Source organism: Lissotriton vulgaris, chromosome 11, assembly GCF_964263255.1.
Source record: "Lissotriton vulgaris chromosome 11, aLisVul1.2, whole genome shotgun sequence".
NCBI classification, from domain to species: Eukaryota; Metazoa; Chordata; class Amphibia; order Caudata; family Salamandridae; genus Lissotriton; species Lissotriton vulgaris.
In genome coordinates, this window is record NC_141699.1 from 1,110,956,388 (window position 1) to 1,110,973,316 (window position 16,929).

The 16,929-nt window shown below is 44.8% G+C and overlaps 1 protein-coding gene across 1 annotated transcript in view; it reads right to left on the reverse strand.

Moving 5' to 3' along the window:
• Positions 1-1,391: 1,391 nt before the first annotated feature.
• Positions 1,392-16,929, reverse strand: part of LOC147684260 (putative cation-transporting ATPase 13A4) — a 190,033-nt gene continuing 174,495 nt past the window's right edge. The window contains exons 27-29 of the mRNA XM_086944971.1: positions 11,023-11,111; positions 4,536-4,616; positions 1,392-2,495 (exon numbers count right to left, since the gene is read on the reverse strand). Coding sequence (XP_086801097.1) covers positions 2,226-2,495; positions 4,536-4,616; positions 11,023-11,111 — 440 coding nt within the window. The 3' untranslated portion in view covers positions 1,392-2,225. The remainder of the gene's footprint in view (positions 2,496-4,535; positions 4,617-11,022; positions 11,112-16,929) is intronic.

Below are 16,929 nucleotides of genomic sequence, written 5' to 3' on the forward strand. Positions count from 1 at the left end.
GCATGTGTGCGTCTGAGTGCATGAGTGTCTGTAGTAGTGTTGGTCTGTTTGCATGTATGTGTCTGTGTGCATGAGTGTCTGCAGTAGTGTTGGTCTTTTGGCATTAGTGTATCTGTGTGCATGAATGTCTTTACTAGTGTTGGTCTGTTTGCATGCATTGTGGTACTGTGTTCATGAGTGTCTGTAGTAGTGTTGGTCTGTTTGCATGCATGGTGGTACTGTGTTCATGAGTGTCTGTAGTAGTGTTGGCCTGTTTGCATGCATGGTGGTACTGTGTTCATGAGTGTCTGTAGTAGTGTTGGTCTGTTTGCATGCATGGTGGTACTGTGTTCATGAGTGTCTGTAGTAGTGTTGGTCTGTTTGCATGCATGGTGGTACTGTGTTCATGAGTGTCTGTAGTAGTGTTGATCTGTTTGCATTAGTGCATCTGTGTGAATGAGTTTCTGCAGTAGTGTTGGTCTGTTTGCATGTGTGCGTCTGTGTGCATGAGTGTCTGCAGTTGTGTTGGTCTGTTTGCATGTGTGCGTCTGAGTGCATGAGTGTCTGTAGTAGTGTTGGTCTGTTTGCATGTGTGCGTCTGAGTGCATGAGTGTCTGTAGTAGTGTTGTTCTGTTTGCATGTGTGCGTCTGTGTGCATGAGTGTCTGCAGTTGTATTGGTCTGTTTGCATGTGTGCGTCTGAGTGCATGAGTGTCTGTAGTAGTGTTGGTCTGTTTGCATGTGTGCGTCTGTGTGCATGAGTGTCTGCAGTAGTGTTGGTCTGTTTGCATGTGTGCGGCTGAGTGCATGAGTTTCTGTAGTAGTGTTGGTCTGTTTGCATGTGTGCGTCTGTCTGCATGAGTGTCTGCAGTAGTGTTGGTCTGTTTGCATGTGTGCGTCTGAGTGCATGAGTGTCTGCAGTAGTGTCGGTCTGTTTGCATGTGTGTGTCTGAGTGCATGAGTGTCTGCAGTAGTGTTGGTCTGTTTGCATGTGTGCGTCTGAGTGCATGAGTTTCTGTAGTAGTGTTGGTCTGTTTGCATGTGTGCGTCTGTCTGCATGAGTGTCTGCAGTAGTGTTGGTCTGTTTGCATGTGTGCGTCTGAGTGCATGAGTGTCTGTAGTAGTGTTGGTCTGTTTGCATGTGTGCGTCTGAGTGCATGAGTGTCTGTAGTAGTGTTGATCTGTTTGCATGGTGCTTCTGAGTGCATAAGTGTCTGTAGTAGTGTTGATCTGTTTGCATGGTGCTTCTGAGTGCATGACTGTCCACAGTAGTGTTGTTCTGTTTGCATGTGTGCGTCTGAGTGCATGAGTGTCTGTAGTAGTGTTGATCTCTTTGCATGGTGCTTCTGAGTGCATAAGTGTCTGCAGTAGTGTTGGTCTGGTTACAACTACCTCCACTTCCTACCTTAAACCTAAGTGAATCTGGCACACATGGTGTGAGAAAGGTGAGGAAGTGCGCGCAGCACCAACATCTTTAAAAGATCTGTAGAGCAAGGAAAGTCTTGAAGTGAAAAACTATTTAGAACATGACAAGTGGAAAATGAAACTCAAGTATGTAGCAATTCAAATAATCCGCAGGGGGGCTTGTGTCAGGCAGAGTACATTATCTTAGTTTTCCTTCTGCACTAGAGAGTTTTCCTAATTTTATAAATGTCAGAATTCTCTGCCAGTTGTTTAGAATGTGTTTTTCTGACTTGTCTGTGGGTCTGCACCGGAATGGTCGTCATTGTCTCAGTTGTCCGTGACATTTGATTTCAAGCCACAGCATCGAGAGGTCAATGATGGTGCCCACCCTTCAGGAGTAGAGCAGCATGGCTGATGTACCTGTGATGTCCAATGTGACCCTTATATTCTAGGTGTCCACAGTGCAACCTCGAGGGGTGGACGCAGGTGGTATTTTCAGGACCTCTACATAAGATACCTGTGCGGAAGATGTATTTCAATAAGAATCATTTATTGAGTTGGTGTTTCTCCTGGAGATGTGTCTTAGAAGCCTCAGTCCTGGACCAACGATGGACACCCCTGCTCCACCCATGGCCTTGCTTTGTATCATCTGAGCTGAGGGTTGGGCAGCAGGCGATGGCACAGTCTTGCAACATTTACCTTCGTTTTCTGTTTCAATCTTTCAAATACATCTTCAACTGTGATCATTATAGCTTTGCGAGCTCATTTTCCACCAAATAAAATATATCTTCTATTGTATACACATATTTAAAAATATAAATGCCTTCCTTTGCGAGTAGTAAATTAATGCAAATGCCCATTGGCACAATGGCCCGGAGGGTCCTTCCCGTCTTTCTCTCCGCTAAGGAAGAGGTCCACCACTGCGGGGTTAGAGTAGAACCCGCCGTCCTCCATCTGTACGGCAAGTGAGGTGGGGTAAAGAGTCACATTAACCGGGGGCCAGTCGGTCTCCAGCTCCAGGATCTGTCTCAGTGCCTTGTACCGGCTCGGGGGCCGGAGCTTCAGATGCGTCTTCACTCGCACCCAGAGTTCTCGGTTTCCAATGATCACTTCCTACAAAAGAAAATAGAATCACGTCATACAAAAAAACATCTTTTTCTCAGGTTATGTACGAAAGGAGCTCAAACTCCATCTCAATACACAGGATATTCCCAAGATCTGCCCTGAAGTTTGTAATGAATCACTTAGCTCCATCTGTATCATTCTTTTACCGGTCGCAAACGGTCCGTTTCACAGAATCGGGTCGTTTGCGACCAGTAAAATGCATTTTGGTATGTATGAATTCCAATTTGAGATTCGGTAACATGTTACAGAAACGCAATTTGGAACTGAAAATACACATCAATTTGGTATTCGGAAGGGGCATGGTTAGGACGTCCCTTCCTAATACCGAATCGCAGTGGTATGTTAGAATGTTTTGCAACCGAAATACAGTTGCAAAACATTCGAATTTCACCACCTACTTCAAGTAGGTGGTGAAAATGGGAAGGTGTCCCTAATGGACCACGTCCCCTTTGGCAATGGTAGCGAAAATGTTTTTTCAGTGAAGGCAGTGGCCTGACAGACCACTGCCTGTTCTTAAAAAAGAAAACTTTTCATTTTTCTTTTTTACACACAATTCGTTTTCCTTTAAAAAAAATGGGTTGTATTTTTTTTAAAAAATTTGCTTTATTTAAAAGCAATCACAGACATGGTGGTCAGCTAACTCCAGCAGGCCACCATCTCCAAGATATATGCGATTCCTTATGGGTCGCAAATTGCGACCTGTCTCATTAATATTCATGAGGTAGGTCAATTTGCAAACCACTAGGAATTGCTAAATGAACCCCATGGAGTTTCATACATTAGGAATAGTAATTGCCTAACTGCGATTCACAGAGAATCGTAATTAGGCAATCTCTATTTCCAATGGTGATAATTATGGCCCTCAAAGTTCAGGTAGACACAGTAGATAATTAGCAGGTTTGACAACTTATTGAGAACAGAATCTCCTAAGCAGAGCATAACACCAGAGCTGTAGCTGGCGAGTTCTAGTAACATACATAGTTTTATCCACAGAGACTGCTACAAGCATGGGTGTGACTGAAGAATAGTGTCTAGGGGTCAGGCACACACATGCATTTGGGCATTACCTTCCTCTGATCTCGTTGTCATGTAAAGCGAAGTGTACGGGGAAGGCATTGAGGCCTTAAAGTTCTGCAGCATGGCAGATGTCTGTGTTCTGCAAGGAGACCTTTCAGGCTGTTGATGGAAGTCTTTCAGATGGAGATGCTTCTGCTATTGAGAACTCTCTGGTTGGCCTCAACTGCGCTACTGTGAATATGCACTGCTGTGGGTGGAGTCCCCACGTTGGGCGCCATGATACAACAACAGAAAGAGTCTGTTCCATCTTTTTATGTGAGGAGACCCCGCAGTCGTAAAGATACTACTAGTAAAATTCCTTTGTGAATAGTAAATGATTGTAACATTTTTAGAAAGTGTACATTTTTCTTTGTGAATCAGGCCCTTAAAACACATTTAATGAACAAACAAACTATTAGAAACACCACTTAGTTGAAAATCAAGGAACTGAAAAAATGTGGAGTCTTCAAGGAATCCAGGTAACAGAAAGTAGCTTTATAGCACTGCAGAGAAAGATATAAGGAGATGAAGGTAGGGGAGGTAAGTTAGAAAGGGGGGAAGAGTAGGAAAAAGAGTGTGGCTGGAAAAACCTCAAACAGTGGTAGACAAGGATGAGCAGCATGAGGAAAGGAAGAGGGGTGGAGGGAGAAAAGGATTCATGCAAGCTTTGTAGAAACAAAGAAAGCCCATTTCAAGGTGGTTTACACTTTCAAAAACCATGAAAATGCAGCATTCAAAAAGACATGTTATGAACTGGTTTCTACCAAAAGCTCCATTTCATTTTTCTTGAAAATTACACAATTTAGGTGGCATGACTTTGCAGAATTTCTTTTCACTGAATTTGTTTTTCTGTGGAGTCTGACTTGAGAAGCATGGTGATGGCAGGTGTGTGCGCCCACTGGGCGGGGGGCATTCACTCTGTAAGCACTCCCCTCATCTGCACCACAGTCACGTGACGCGACCATCACTTACCTCTACAATGAATAAGACTGCGAAGGCGACAAGGATAATGATGACGATGTGAACCCTCCAGAGGACAGGCGTGCAGACGAGCTGTGGACCAGAGGAAGAAACAGTGACTATTGGAATGTTTAGAGAGGCTGGAGGCTCCAATACAGAGTCTTTTTTATCACTGATGACCCAATTCACAAACAAGCTGTATCTCTACACGTGTAGATATACACCCACGTGTGGCTGCATTTATTTATACTTGGGATTTGGAATAAACTCCTGAAAAGCTGTTAGACTCATGAGTTTCAAGCAGTGCTCACAAGCATAAACACATTTTTTGCCTTGAGGAAAATATGTTTTCCCTTAGGAGAAGCTCTATTTTAGACACCTCACACTGCTCAAGGGTGGCCCCTGGGCAGAGTGCCTAATTTGCGAGAAAAAAACATAAGTGCCAGGGCCCTTGTCTGGAGACCACTGCAGCTTGCACCACACACCGGCCCTCCCAGCGCTTCCAAAGGCAGTACCAACACAACTACTAACCTTCACACTCCTACAAATGTGACAATTCAGACTATTCCAGGTCCCCAAAGCCATAAGAATGGTTCATTTTCAATCCATATTGAATTAAGGAACAACTGTTGTTGTCTTAAGCTCTAAATTAGTGAGACAGCGCCACCCTGTGGCAGACTATCACAAGCACCAGTGTTGACAATTGAGTGGCGGTGCTCAGCAGCAGAAGCCACCAGCTGAAATTAAGCACTGCCCCAGCCACTCCCACCGTGGCAACTGATTCAATCCCCCGGCCACAGCGAGAGCAGTGGAAGGTCAGGTTTGTGGATACCGCAAAACGCAAGAGTTTCTAAGAGGGCAGAGAGTTTCTCCGGCAGTCTCTGCTCTTGACCCATGATGAGCCAGCTGCTGCCACAGAAATAACACCAATGTCATCTCTGGTGACTCACCAGCGGGGTTACGGAGGGCATCCCCATGGAAACCTTGAGTGTCACTTCTTGGATACGGGCCATCATGTGATGCTGGTCTTAAGTGCAATGTTATGAGTGTAAGAACATTCCATGATGCGCTGGGATGGTATCTATATATACGTTATTGGACAGTAATAAATGATGTGGAACAATCAACCACTTGTAATATATCATTTTGTTTTGAAGAATAAAGAAATGTCAGTTTTAAAGGGGCATATTAGCAAGACCCTCGTTAAAATTATCGCCGTTTTAGCAGCAGGAAACTGCCGTTAAAACGGCGATAATGGGCTTGTTAATATGCGTTATAGAATTCCAATAGAAGGCCAGGTTAGATGTCCTGCTCATCTCACCTGGGTTTCTATTTGAGTACTATAATGCATATTATCAAGCCCATTATCGCCGTTTTAGCTGCAGTTTCCTGACGCTAAAACTGCGATAATTTTAACAAGGTTCTTTATAATATGCCCCAAAGTTCTTTAATTTATATGATATTTTTCCTGATAGAAAGGTGCATGCAGTTTATGTAATGTTATAAAAGGGAATGTACTCCTTTTTAAGGTTATTTTATTTCTAAAGGGTCTTCGCTGGCGAGGTGTAGGAATCCTGGGGGCCCAGGGTGGGCCCCCATTTCCTTGGGGAGGGCAGTACCTGGAGCAACGGAGGGGGGGGTTCACTCTCAGGCCCCTCTGTGGATGGGTGAAGTCTATCTGACAAACCCAAAACGTGCCCAGAAACATCGAGGAGAAATAGTAAATGTTCGGAGTCCGTGTGACGCGGCATTAAGATGTCTGTGCCAGGTGACCAGCAGACATGCACAGATGCGTAATTCCGCGCTCTTTCACTGCTGGAAGCTGCACGGAGATGCTGTACATGCGCGGGTCAGAGGTTAACCAGTCAAATATTTCTTGTGTGCATGTCACTGTTTGCCACTTCATAAACCTTTGGGTCAATTCTGCTCTGTCAGAGCCTCTGTACGTCACCCGGCCCCGGAGGTCTGGGATTCGAGCCACTAATTACTGAAAACGAAATGTCAGGGTCCCGGTGCCGAGCTGTGGCCCTCAGGTTCTGACCGGGCCCACACACAGCTTGGTTTCAGTACATCCCCAGGGTGCAAATATCAGAAACACAACGTTGGCAGTGGCGGCTTCTCTGCTAAGGCGGGGGAGAGTTACCCCACTACTCGTTGAGCAGTGGAAAATAAAAATAAAATAACAATAACAAGAAGTTATTATCATGTAATTTCTCTTTGCAATTTCAGCCAAGTTGGGCGAGGCGGGGATGACTCGCGAGGAAGGAGCAGAAGTAGTTTGTGCTCCCTCCCAACGTGCACATGCCGCTTTGACCGGCCCTCTAGAGCCGGCCAAACGGTCATGCGCACTTGGGCTGTTCTCCATTGGGCTGTGTTGCATAGCCCTGTGGAGAACATGCCGAGCCTCCCCAACCACTGCCCGAGCAGCAAACAGGCTGCTCAGACCATTCACGACACTGCTCCTGCAGCATTGTGATTGGCCAGCAGAGCCCGGAAGCCTGGTTGTTTCCGTTGCTTCTTCCAGCAGAGAAGTAGACGGAGGAGAGGCGAGAGTGAGGCGTGCGGCGAGCCAGCAGTGAAGAAGGTAAATTAATTTTTAAATGTTTTTCATCCCTGCCCCTGATTTGCCCTTCCACCCCCGTTTACAGGCAGCCAACACTGAACTTTGGACTTGTGCCCATCCACCATAAGACAGCTTTGGACATGCGCTTGCCCACATAACACAACTCTGGACTTGTCCCGCCCACCATAACACAACTGCGGACTTGTGCCGGTACACCGTAACACAACTATGGACTTTTACCCGTCCACCATAACACAACTTTGGACTTGTGCCAGGACACCATAACACAAATCTGGATTTGTGCCAGTCCGCTATTACACAACTTTGAACTTGTGCCAGTACACCATTTCACAACTCTGGATTTGTGCTGGTACACCATAACACAGCTTTTTACTTGTGCCTGTCCACCGTAACACAGCTTTGTACATGTGCCCACCCACCATGAGACAACATTGGACTTGTGCCTATCCACTGTAACCAAACTCTGTACTTGTGCCAGTACAACGTAACATAACTGTGGACGTGTGCCAGTACACTATACCAAAACTCTGAACTTGTGCCGGTACTCCATAACCTAACTGCCAGTACACCATAACAAATGTCTGAACTTGTGCCAGTACACCATAACACATCGTTGTACTTGTGTGCATCCACCGTAACCCAACTTTGGACTTGTGCCAGCACACCATAACAGAAATTTAGACTTGTGCCCATCCACTGTAACAGAACTCTGGACTTATGCCAATACGCTGTAACACAACTTTTGACTTGTGCCTGTATCCCATAACACAACTCTGTATTTGTGCCCATGCACTGTAGCATAATTTTGTACTTGTGCCCATCCATGTAACACTACTGTAGGCTTGTGCCCCTCCAGCATAACACAACTCTGGACTTGTGCTGGTAAACCATAACACAACTTTGTACTTGTGCCAGCACCCCGTCACACAATGTTGGACTTGTGCCCGTCCACTGTAACACAACTCAGGAGTTGTGCCAGTACACCGTAACACAACTCTGGATTTGTGCCAGTACACTGTAAAACAACTCTGGACTTGTGCCCATGCACTGTGACACAACTTTCGACTTAAACCCACGCACTGTGAGACAACTCTGGACTTGTGTCGGTACACCGTAACACAACTCTGAACTTGTAACCGTGCACTGTGACACAACTATGGATTTGTGCCTGTGCACTGTGACACAACTCTGGACTTGTACCTGTACACTGTAACACAACTTTGGACTGATGCTAAAGGCAGTGCCTCGGACCCAGCATGAATTGGCTGAAAGGGGTGGACCGCCCACTGCATCAGAGACACCAAGTGTTGTGGTACTATTTGATGTCATGTGGAAAGGAAGAGGGGTGGAGGGAGAAAAGGATTCATGCGAGCTTTGTAGAAACAAAGAAAGCCCATTTCAAGGTGGTTTACACTTTCAAAAACCATGAAAATGCAGCATTCAAAAAGACATGTTATGAACTGGTTTCTACCAAAAGCTAAATTTCATTTTTCTTGAAAATTACATCATTTAGGGGCATGGCTTTGCAGAATTTCTATTCACTGAGTTTGTTTTTCTGTGGAGTCTGACTTGAGAAGCATGGTGATGGGAGGTGTGTACGCCCACTGGTACACACCTCCCATGCAATGATAAAGATATAGAGATACATCTATGGCAATTTGGAATCGGAATAAGGCTTAACAGCTAGGACTACAATTCCAAGACCATCTGCACAAGAGAAATGTACTGAGTTGAATGTTTCCTGCAAAAAATTGAGACTTGATGGCTGAATACGATATCGGGCGGATCGCCTCCGACCAGCTGTCAGAGGCTTTCCGCCCAAGATGGTTGGTTTCACTCCGACTACCGTATTACGATGACGGCAGTCAGAGTGAAACCTGTGGGAGGATTCCACTGCACTTCTGACAAGACTCAAGAAGCCTGTTGGAGGGTTGGAAACACAAATAATCCTTGAAAGTCAATGGAGCCAGCCTCGGCTCTGCTGTTGTGATTATGATGTCAGTTTCCGACATACTTTTCATGTCTGTCTTTCCGGCATGGAAAGGCTATTGGAAAGTGACTTTGCTATGGGGCCTGGGGTGCACCTATGATTTCCCCCTAAACATCCCTGCACCGTGTGTCAGGCACCGCATGCAGTGCAGGGATGTTTAAAAACACCCATACTTCAATATCAGCTTGTGCTGTGGGCCATTTCCGCCTGCTGCAGAAGCTGCCATTGGAAAATGGATGTTTCTGACTACCCATACGGCGCATCCAAATTGTCCGGTCGGAACTGCCGACCTATGGTCGAGCGGTCCCAATCCAAAATGGTGTCCAGCATCGTAATCAGCCCCAATGTTGGAGAACTAGACGGCTACCTTCGATTCGTCCTCTCTTCCTGGTAGGCAGAGGGATTCGAATCCCCTGATTAGCCTTCTTCTCTGTGCTCCTCTGGCTCGCACCAGAGGATGCTACGAGACATCCTGTGGCAGGTCAGGGGTGGGATAGATGCGAGTGCGTTGACTACGGGTGCCTATCAGCCTATTCAGAAGGCTGGGAGAGGGTTTATGTCATGTGCAGACACTGAGACATCGGTGAGCCCAGAGACTTCGATTGCAGCAGCGATCTTACAAATTTTGGGGCATATTACCAAGCAATAGCGATAATTATCGCTATTGCTTGGTTAGAGACAAAAAGTTAACGCTGCGCTGCGGCGATTTCTATCGCAAATAAACCTTGGTATTACCAAGGTTTATCGCAAATGCGATAAAAATCGGCCGCAATGCATGAATATCGCTGAAAAGTCAGCGATATTTATGCATTTCCGAGCTAATGCTCTTAGCCATGTTATCCACTTCCCATTGGATAACATGGCTAAGAACTGCTCAGGGCAGGTGTTAGCTTTTGGAGATATTCGCGCTTAGCGCAAATATCTCCAAAAGTTGGTAATAGGAGATAGCGATGTTAGCGACTGTTTCCAGTCTCTAACATCTTGGCACGCCCACTTTGCATGTCATTAGTGATAAATATCACTGACATGCAAAGCGGGGCTCAAGATGGTCGCTATCTCCTACTAGCTGTCGCTAACTGGTGTTAGCGACAGCTAGGTAATAGGGAGATATTTTTATCCCCGCTTTCTTGGCTTTTAAAGCCAAAAAAGCGGAGATAAACCACCTTGATAATATGCCCCTTTGTTTTTTTCATGCAGACTTTTTGAGTTATAAGATAAGCCAGGAGAAGTGTGAAGTTTTGTCCCTGATCGGATGCATTACAGCCGCCTCCTTACACACCTCATTGACTACTTTATCCTTTTCCCGGTAATCTTATTCCTAAACCGTACTTGACTCAATACTCAATTTTTATAATGGAGGTAATTCACTGATTACAAATGCACCTTTCAGTTTCCCCTCAGTTTATTTGCAGAAATGCCCATGCTTGTCACTTGGACACTCATGATAATGAGTTTTCCAATCAATTCTGTCATCACACACAGCATATGTATCCGTATTCTCATATATGCTTCGACTTTTTTGTATACCATGTCCAGCAACGCATTCATAAAAGCTCCTCGCGTGCAGAGTTGAACTGTACTCCTGCAACAAATGCATCTTTTGAGGCAGATTGTGTCCAAAGCTCTGCCTCTGCCATCTTGGGCTCACTTTCCACCCCCATGAGGCGCAGCCAGGTTTGTGCACATTTGTAGTGTCTGTTTACAATCTGTGCCAGGGGACCCCTGATGCCTGCTGACACTCAAACCAAGAGACTGCCTGAACAGCAGTCACATCTTCACACTACTAGCCAAGAGATGCTTCACGCCAGCCACTGCTGGCCCAACACAGAGCTAGGTTGTTATTAAAACGTCGATTTAGAGATGTCTTTTATGACATTTGTAAAGGTGACCAATATTCAGAAAAATGCACAGTATATCAGACTTACTTCCATGACAGCATACACGCTCTGGATGTCAGCAAAGATGAAGAAAATGCAAAGTGCAGCGTGGAGCATCAGAAGAAAAAGGAAAGGGTCTGGAAAACAAAACACAAGGGAAAAACATTAGGGGTTTGTTTGCAATACAAGGTTAGCCTGCAGTTTCAAACACTCCATCATACATTTAAACTGCTCAACACCTTCACCCCTGCTTGTCACAACAGAAGTTCTAGTTCATATGTGATGCATTTATTTACAAAGAAATAAGAGAAGTTGTGATTCTCTAAAATGATCAGTTGGCTGTCCATAACATAAAAAGAATCCCCCTTAGATCCCTCCTGTGCGAAGATGTTATTTATGTAGCCCTGCATCTAATACCAGTAAAAGCAATCCGGAATGAAGAGCTGTGTCGTCACATCTTCAGTGATAACCCCCTCATGATGCAATAGATTTATTTTATTTATTGTATTCATCTTTTTATCATGCAGGGAGTACGAGGGGTCCAGCGTTTAGGCCCAGCACTTATATATCTCATCATCTTCTGACGGTAGCAAGATGAACCAGGCAGCAGTGAACCAGGGTAGGATCCGTGCAGCAACCGGTTTAAAGGGGAAGAACGTGGTCCAAGAAGGAAACGACTTATCATATCAGCCTTCTGGAACCAAGAGCTGCTCATTGGGCCTGAGGTCTTTGCTACCGTCCTTCACAACAGAATCCCTCCTTGTTCAGACAGACAACACAACAACAATGTACTACCCAAACCAGCAAGGGGGACAAAGTCCAGAGCCTTATCCATGGAAGCCCAAACAATATGGAATTGGTTGCTGGCCGGGAACCTGAGGGTCACTGCAACCGGAATATACAAGCTGACTCCCCAAGCGGGATTCTTCAGGAAAGCCATGGGTGGGTTCACCGCATCTTCTGCATCTTCTGCATCTGGGGTTTCCTGGGGTTGGCTCTATTCGCAACTGCAGAACACAGTATCTAACTTAGAACTCCAGTAGACCACATCCGACTGGTCGGCGCTCCTGCCAGGCTTCCTCGAGGTCTTTTAAATTTCAACACTAGTGAACCACCTGGAGGACCTCTAATGTTAAGCAGGACAGATTAATTCACTATGTTTTCACTATTTTTTATTTTTTACTCTCCATGGATTTTCAAAGTAACACCTTCTTCGTTTCATTATTTTTTCAATTTGTCTTCACAATAGATTCATTTTTTTGTTATATATTTATATTTTACTTAAGCCTCATCAGGATATTGAAGTTCTTCATTTCTAACTGAATTGATGTGTTGTTCATGTCTTATGCAGAACACACACTCATTCTGACAACTACGTCAAGATACCAAATGTATTCCTGTTTACCTCTGAGGCATGAACTATGGGACTCAGTGCAACATGCCAGTTTTGTCATTCAGACTAGTCAACATTTTATTTATTTCTTTTCAGTATTTGGCAGTGTAAAATAGAAGATCCCAAAAACAGTAGCCAGGGGAACGCAATATTTGTGTATTACAGCAGAACACACAAAGTGGAGTATTAGTGAAAGGGGATGAATATCTGTTGTGTGGGTTCGGCCACCTTATGAGTGTATGTTGAATTAGCATGGCTTTTCTGATTTTAAACGCCATCTTTTTCCTTTGCTCGCCTTTTGCGCACGACACGGATGCTGGGTGTTTTTGCAAGTTAGCTTTTCCGAAGGTTCTCACGTGGGAGAGAGTTTGTTTTTCCCTTCCCCAGACATACATCGTATCCACTGTCTGTACAGTGAGTGCTAAGCCGCCAAGGACATCATAACTTGTGAGCCTGTTTTTCTGCATGCCCGTGTAACACTCTGTAGACACAATATTTTGGCAGCTGCGAAATGAGTGAGATTCTGCTGCGTTTATCATAGCACACTTGTGATCTCACACACTTGGATGAATCCAGGGATGCAGAGAGACCTATACCTGATGTAATTTACACTTACTGAACGGAGAGGTAAATGGGGTCCTCCGATGCTCATGAGACCTTCTATAGTTTATAATAATAATGATCCAATATAGGGAGGGTGTATAACTAGGCATTATATTTTACCTGTTTGCACTACTATTGTACTATGGTTCCTCCTTTTGTGTTTTACGGAATTGTAACCCTGCTAATCACAATATTATTAGTAATATGTTTGCTTGTGTTGTCTAAGGTACTGCAAATGTGGACACAACGTTAAATTAAAGAATTTAACCTTATGGTGCCTCTTTATTACTTTCGTTACGAACCATTGTGAGTGTAATCAAAAGGTGTCTTCACTTCCCACTATTCCCAAGATAGTCCTGAGTCGCATGTTCTGGGTTGTCTAATCATTGGTTTCTGTGCTATAGGACAAAGTTCTAATGTGACACTGATTGCTAGCTGGTGAGGGTTTTGTTAGGCACGGAGGAGAGTTTTTGGCGCACCATAATTCACTAATGTCCGAATGCTCTGTGCACAGTTCTGTATATGAGCAGAGATCCATACAACATATCCACCTGATGTAATAACCACAACCCTTGTCTGGTCAAACTGTTAAAGTCACTTATTTACCAGCACTCAACTCCCTGGAAGCTAAGGCACGGAGCTGACAGGCTCAATTTAGAGGCAAGGTGTTCAATATTTATGCAGTACCATAACAGCAATAAAGTCGAAAGACAATACACAAAAGACCCCAAACCAATTTAGAAAAATAGAGAAAATTTGAATCAGCAAAAATTGCAATAATCTAATAAAGAAATCAGAGATATTAATTTTTAACGTCTAAATATAAAAATAGCACCAAAAAGTGATAAGTGCTCATATTATTGAGCTTGACTGGTAACTAGGCGTGAGTAAAGGATGACAGTGAAGGAGTACAGGTCGGATACAGAAACCATGTTTAATCGGTAGGAAGTTTCATCTTTGGACTCAGTCTTTGAAATCGAAGTCAAAAACCCTCAGCGGGGCAAGGTATCAGACTGTGGTCGAATACGGCGTCACAAAGTCAGATAGCAGATGAACAAAGTCCACAGTGAATCCATTGACTTTTGGTGAGAAAGCTCTGAGCAGCAGAAATCTGAATTTCAAGCCCAAGGAAGGTCTCACGCCGGCCGGATACTTTCGGTTCCTTTCTGCCAGCAACGATTACTACATTTAGGCATAGTCACTTTTTTGGAACTCAGATTGTCCAGGGGGCAAGGCTTCAGGCTGTATCAGAAGACGGTTTCACAAGGCTGGATAGCCTCTCCGTGATTTCCTGCTGAATTAGATTTGCTGCTGCAGAAAAACTCAGGGGCAGATTTACAAGAACTGACGCATCTCTGCAAATCAGCAGAGATGCATCAGTTAACTTGTGTCATCTAAAAAAAAACTTGCGCCTGTTGCATTTACAATGCGGCGCACTGTGGCACAAGGATTGACATTTGCGTGACGCATGTCGGCGTAAAGGTGATGCAGTGCTGGAGTCGTGTCGCAGGCGTGACACAACTCCAGCACTGCTCAAGGGCGGCCTATACTAGCTGTGCTACGTCACTCCTTACACCTGCTTCAAGCAGGCGTAAGGTTTTGACGGAGTGACGTCATAAAAGTGACTCAGTGAAATCTTGTAGATTTCACTGTGTCACTTTTACAAGGTTTTCTTGCGTGGGAACGCCCACCCTGCATACATTATTCCTGGTGCAGGGCTTTACACCGTGACGCATCTCCCTAGATGCATCACATTGTAAATGTTTTGCAACGTGGTGCATTGTTTACGACGCCACTGCGTCACAGAAGTGACGCAACAGCAGCGTACATGTGTCACAAGGGGCTTGTACATCTGCCCCTCAGAGTGGGAAGAACCATGACTCTTAGGTTCAGCAGTAATGTACCTCAGTCGGATTGGCTTGGCAGGTTTGCCCTGGTCCTGCAGAGGTCTTTGGAGCCAAAATGTTTGTAATTCACAAGTTCCGGAAAATGATACGAGGAGTAGACTTCAACACCAGCCAAGTGTCCAGGACTTTGGTGACAGCAATTGGGGGTCAAGATTCACTCCAGCAGAGGCCAGAAGCATGGTCCAGGAAAGATTCAATTGGAACTGGTCAGCTGGGCAGTCGCAGAAAAGGCCTCTTGTAGCCTGTATATTCCTGTAGCTTTAACAGGAGGTCAGTGGTCCACTACTTTGTATTGGGTACACAAGGAGAGCAAGTTCAGTCTTCTAGGTCACAGGCAGCAGGTCTAGTCCTCTTCTCTTCTGTTCTTCCACAGGGCTAGAAAGTGCTCAGAGGAGGCTACTGTGGGTGCCTCATGTATGCCTGACACCAGCCTGCGGGTAGGGGTGACTTCGGGCCACTCCGTAACCAATGGGGTAAAAGTTCCCAGGGGAAAGCCCACCCACATTTGCACTACTTCCTGTGTGCCCTACTGCAAAAAATCCCACAGTGCCCCCTCTCCTATATCCAAGTTGTAGATAACCTTCTCCCCTTGTTCAGAGCAGTTGTGCCCACCCCAAGCCAGGGCCAGTGAGATGAGCAGCCCCTCCTCTGTGGTCTTCCTAAAGCAGTTCTGGGGGTAGAACCTCTCCCACTGGGATTAGTGCCTGTCTGACTGGGGGGACAAAAAAGGGCCTTTCCCAGGTGTCAGCTAACAATTGCCTGTGACAGGGTAGGCCTCTTTGAAGTTAATCAAGTTCCTTGGCAGAGCTAGGGGCATCATGCCATTGGAACAGACTCTAAGCTCTGAGACCAAATTCACACCTCAGCAAGGGGGCTATTCAGCTGCCAGATGAAAGTTGGTCTCATACAAACTGGCATCCAGAGGCTTTAGGCAGGGAAAAGGTAACTTTCCAAGAGTAACCTTTCCAAAATATTTGTTACAAACCTGACTCCCCCAGTGAATTGGGCTTTTAATAAATAATTCAAAAAGTCCAAAATGAATTTGAAGCTGCTTCTTAGCTGAACATAACATTATTAAATGTTATGTTGTATCACAATGCTTTCCTACGGAGCAGCCAACCCCGCTACAGTGAAAATAACTTTTAGGGCCTTTTCACTGTAAGTCCATGTTTAATATTAAACTTTCACTTGTCCTCCTTTTGAATACAATACCATACACCCTTCCTTATGGGCATTAGGGCCTGGTTAATGGGAGCTTAGTAATATTTAAAATGAAGGCTTAGACCTGCAAAAGGGGTTAACTGCACAGCCAGGCTACACAGGGTATGGCTGCAGTCACGTTTTCACTGTGGAGTGGAGTGGAGTGCACAATGAGTCCTAAAGTCCACTGTGACATTTAACTTACACTCCCTGGGTACTTTTTTGTATAATATACAAGGGACTTGTAGGCAAGTTAAATATGCCAGTCAGGGGTATGCCAATTTCATGATGTTAAAAGGGAGAGCATTGGCACAATATGACTGGATATCGGGGTTAAAGTGCACAGAGATGTACAGCCAGCAGTCAAGTCAAAAATCTGGGGGTAGACCGTGCACAGGATGGTCATTTCCGATACTAGGTAATGAAAACCGGGTTATAATGAGGAAGTTGAACATTGTATTTTGAGTCAGAACTGAATCACACAGCTACTTTTCACATCACACATTCATTGTATTTTCATTGCACATATTTACAGTTTGAGGCAGAGAGGAATAAGTGATTTACCACATATGAGACGATTGTTGAGTAAGTATAAGGGGCTAATTTAGATTTGGTGGCTCGACCTGGTGTGGGTCTGGAGTATCAAGTAGAGACTATGGTTATGGTTATTCCATAACATTAAAGCCAAAGTATTGAGGACAAAAATACTGATGGGTAAGTATGTATAGGTTGTCAATACATAACTCCACACATACCATCTTGACAATATATGTATATCCTAAAGGTGCGTAGATGCAGAGCTAAAACTTTTACATCTATAATTTCTGAAGTTAAATTACCTCTTGATATTTC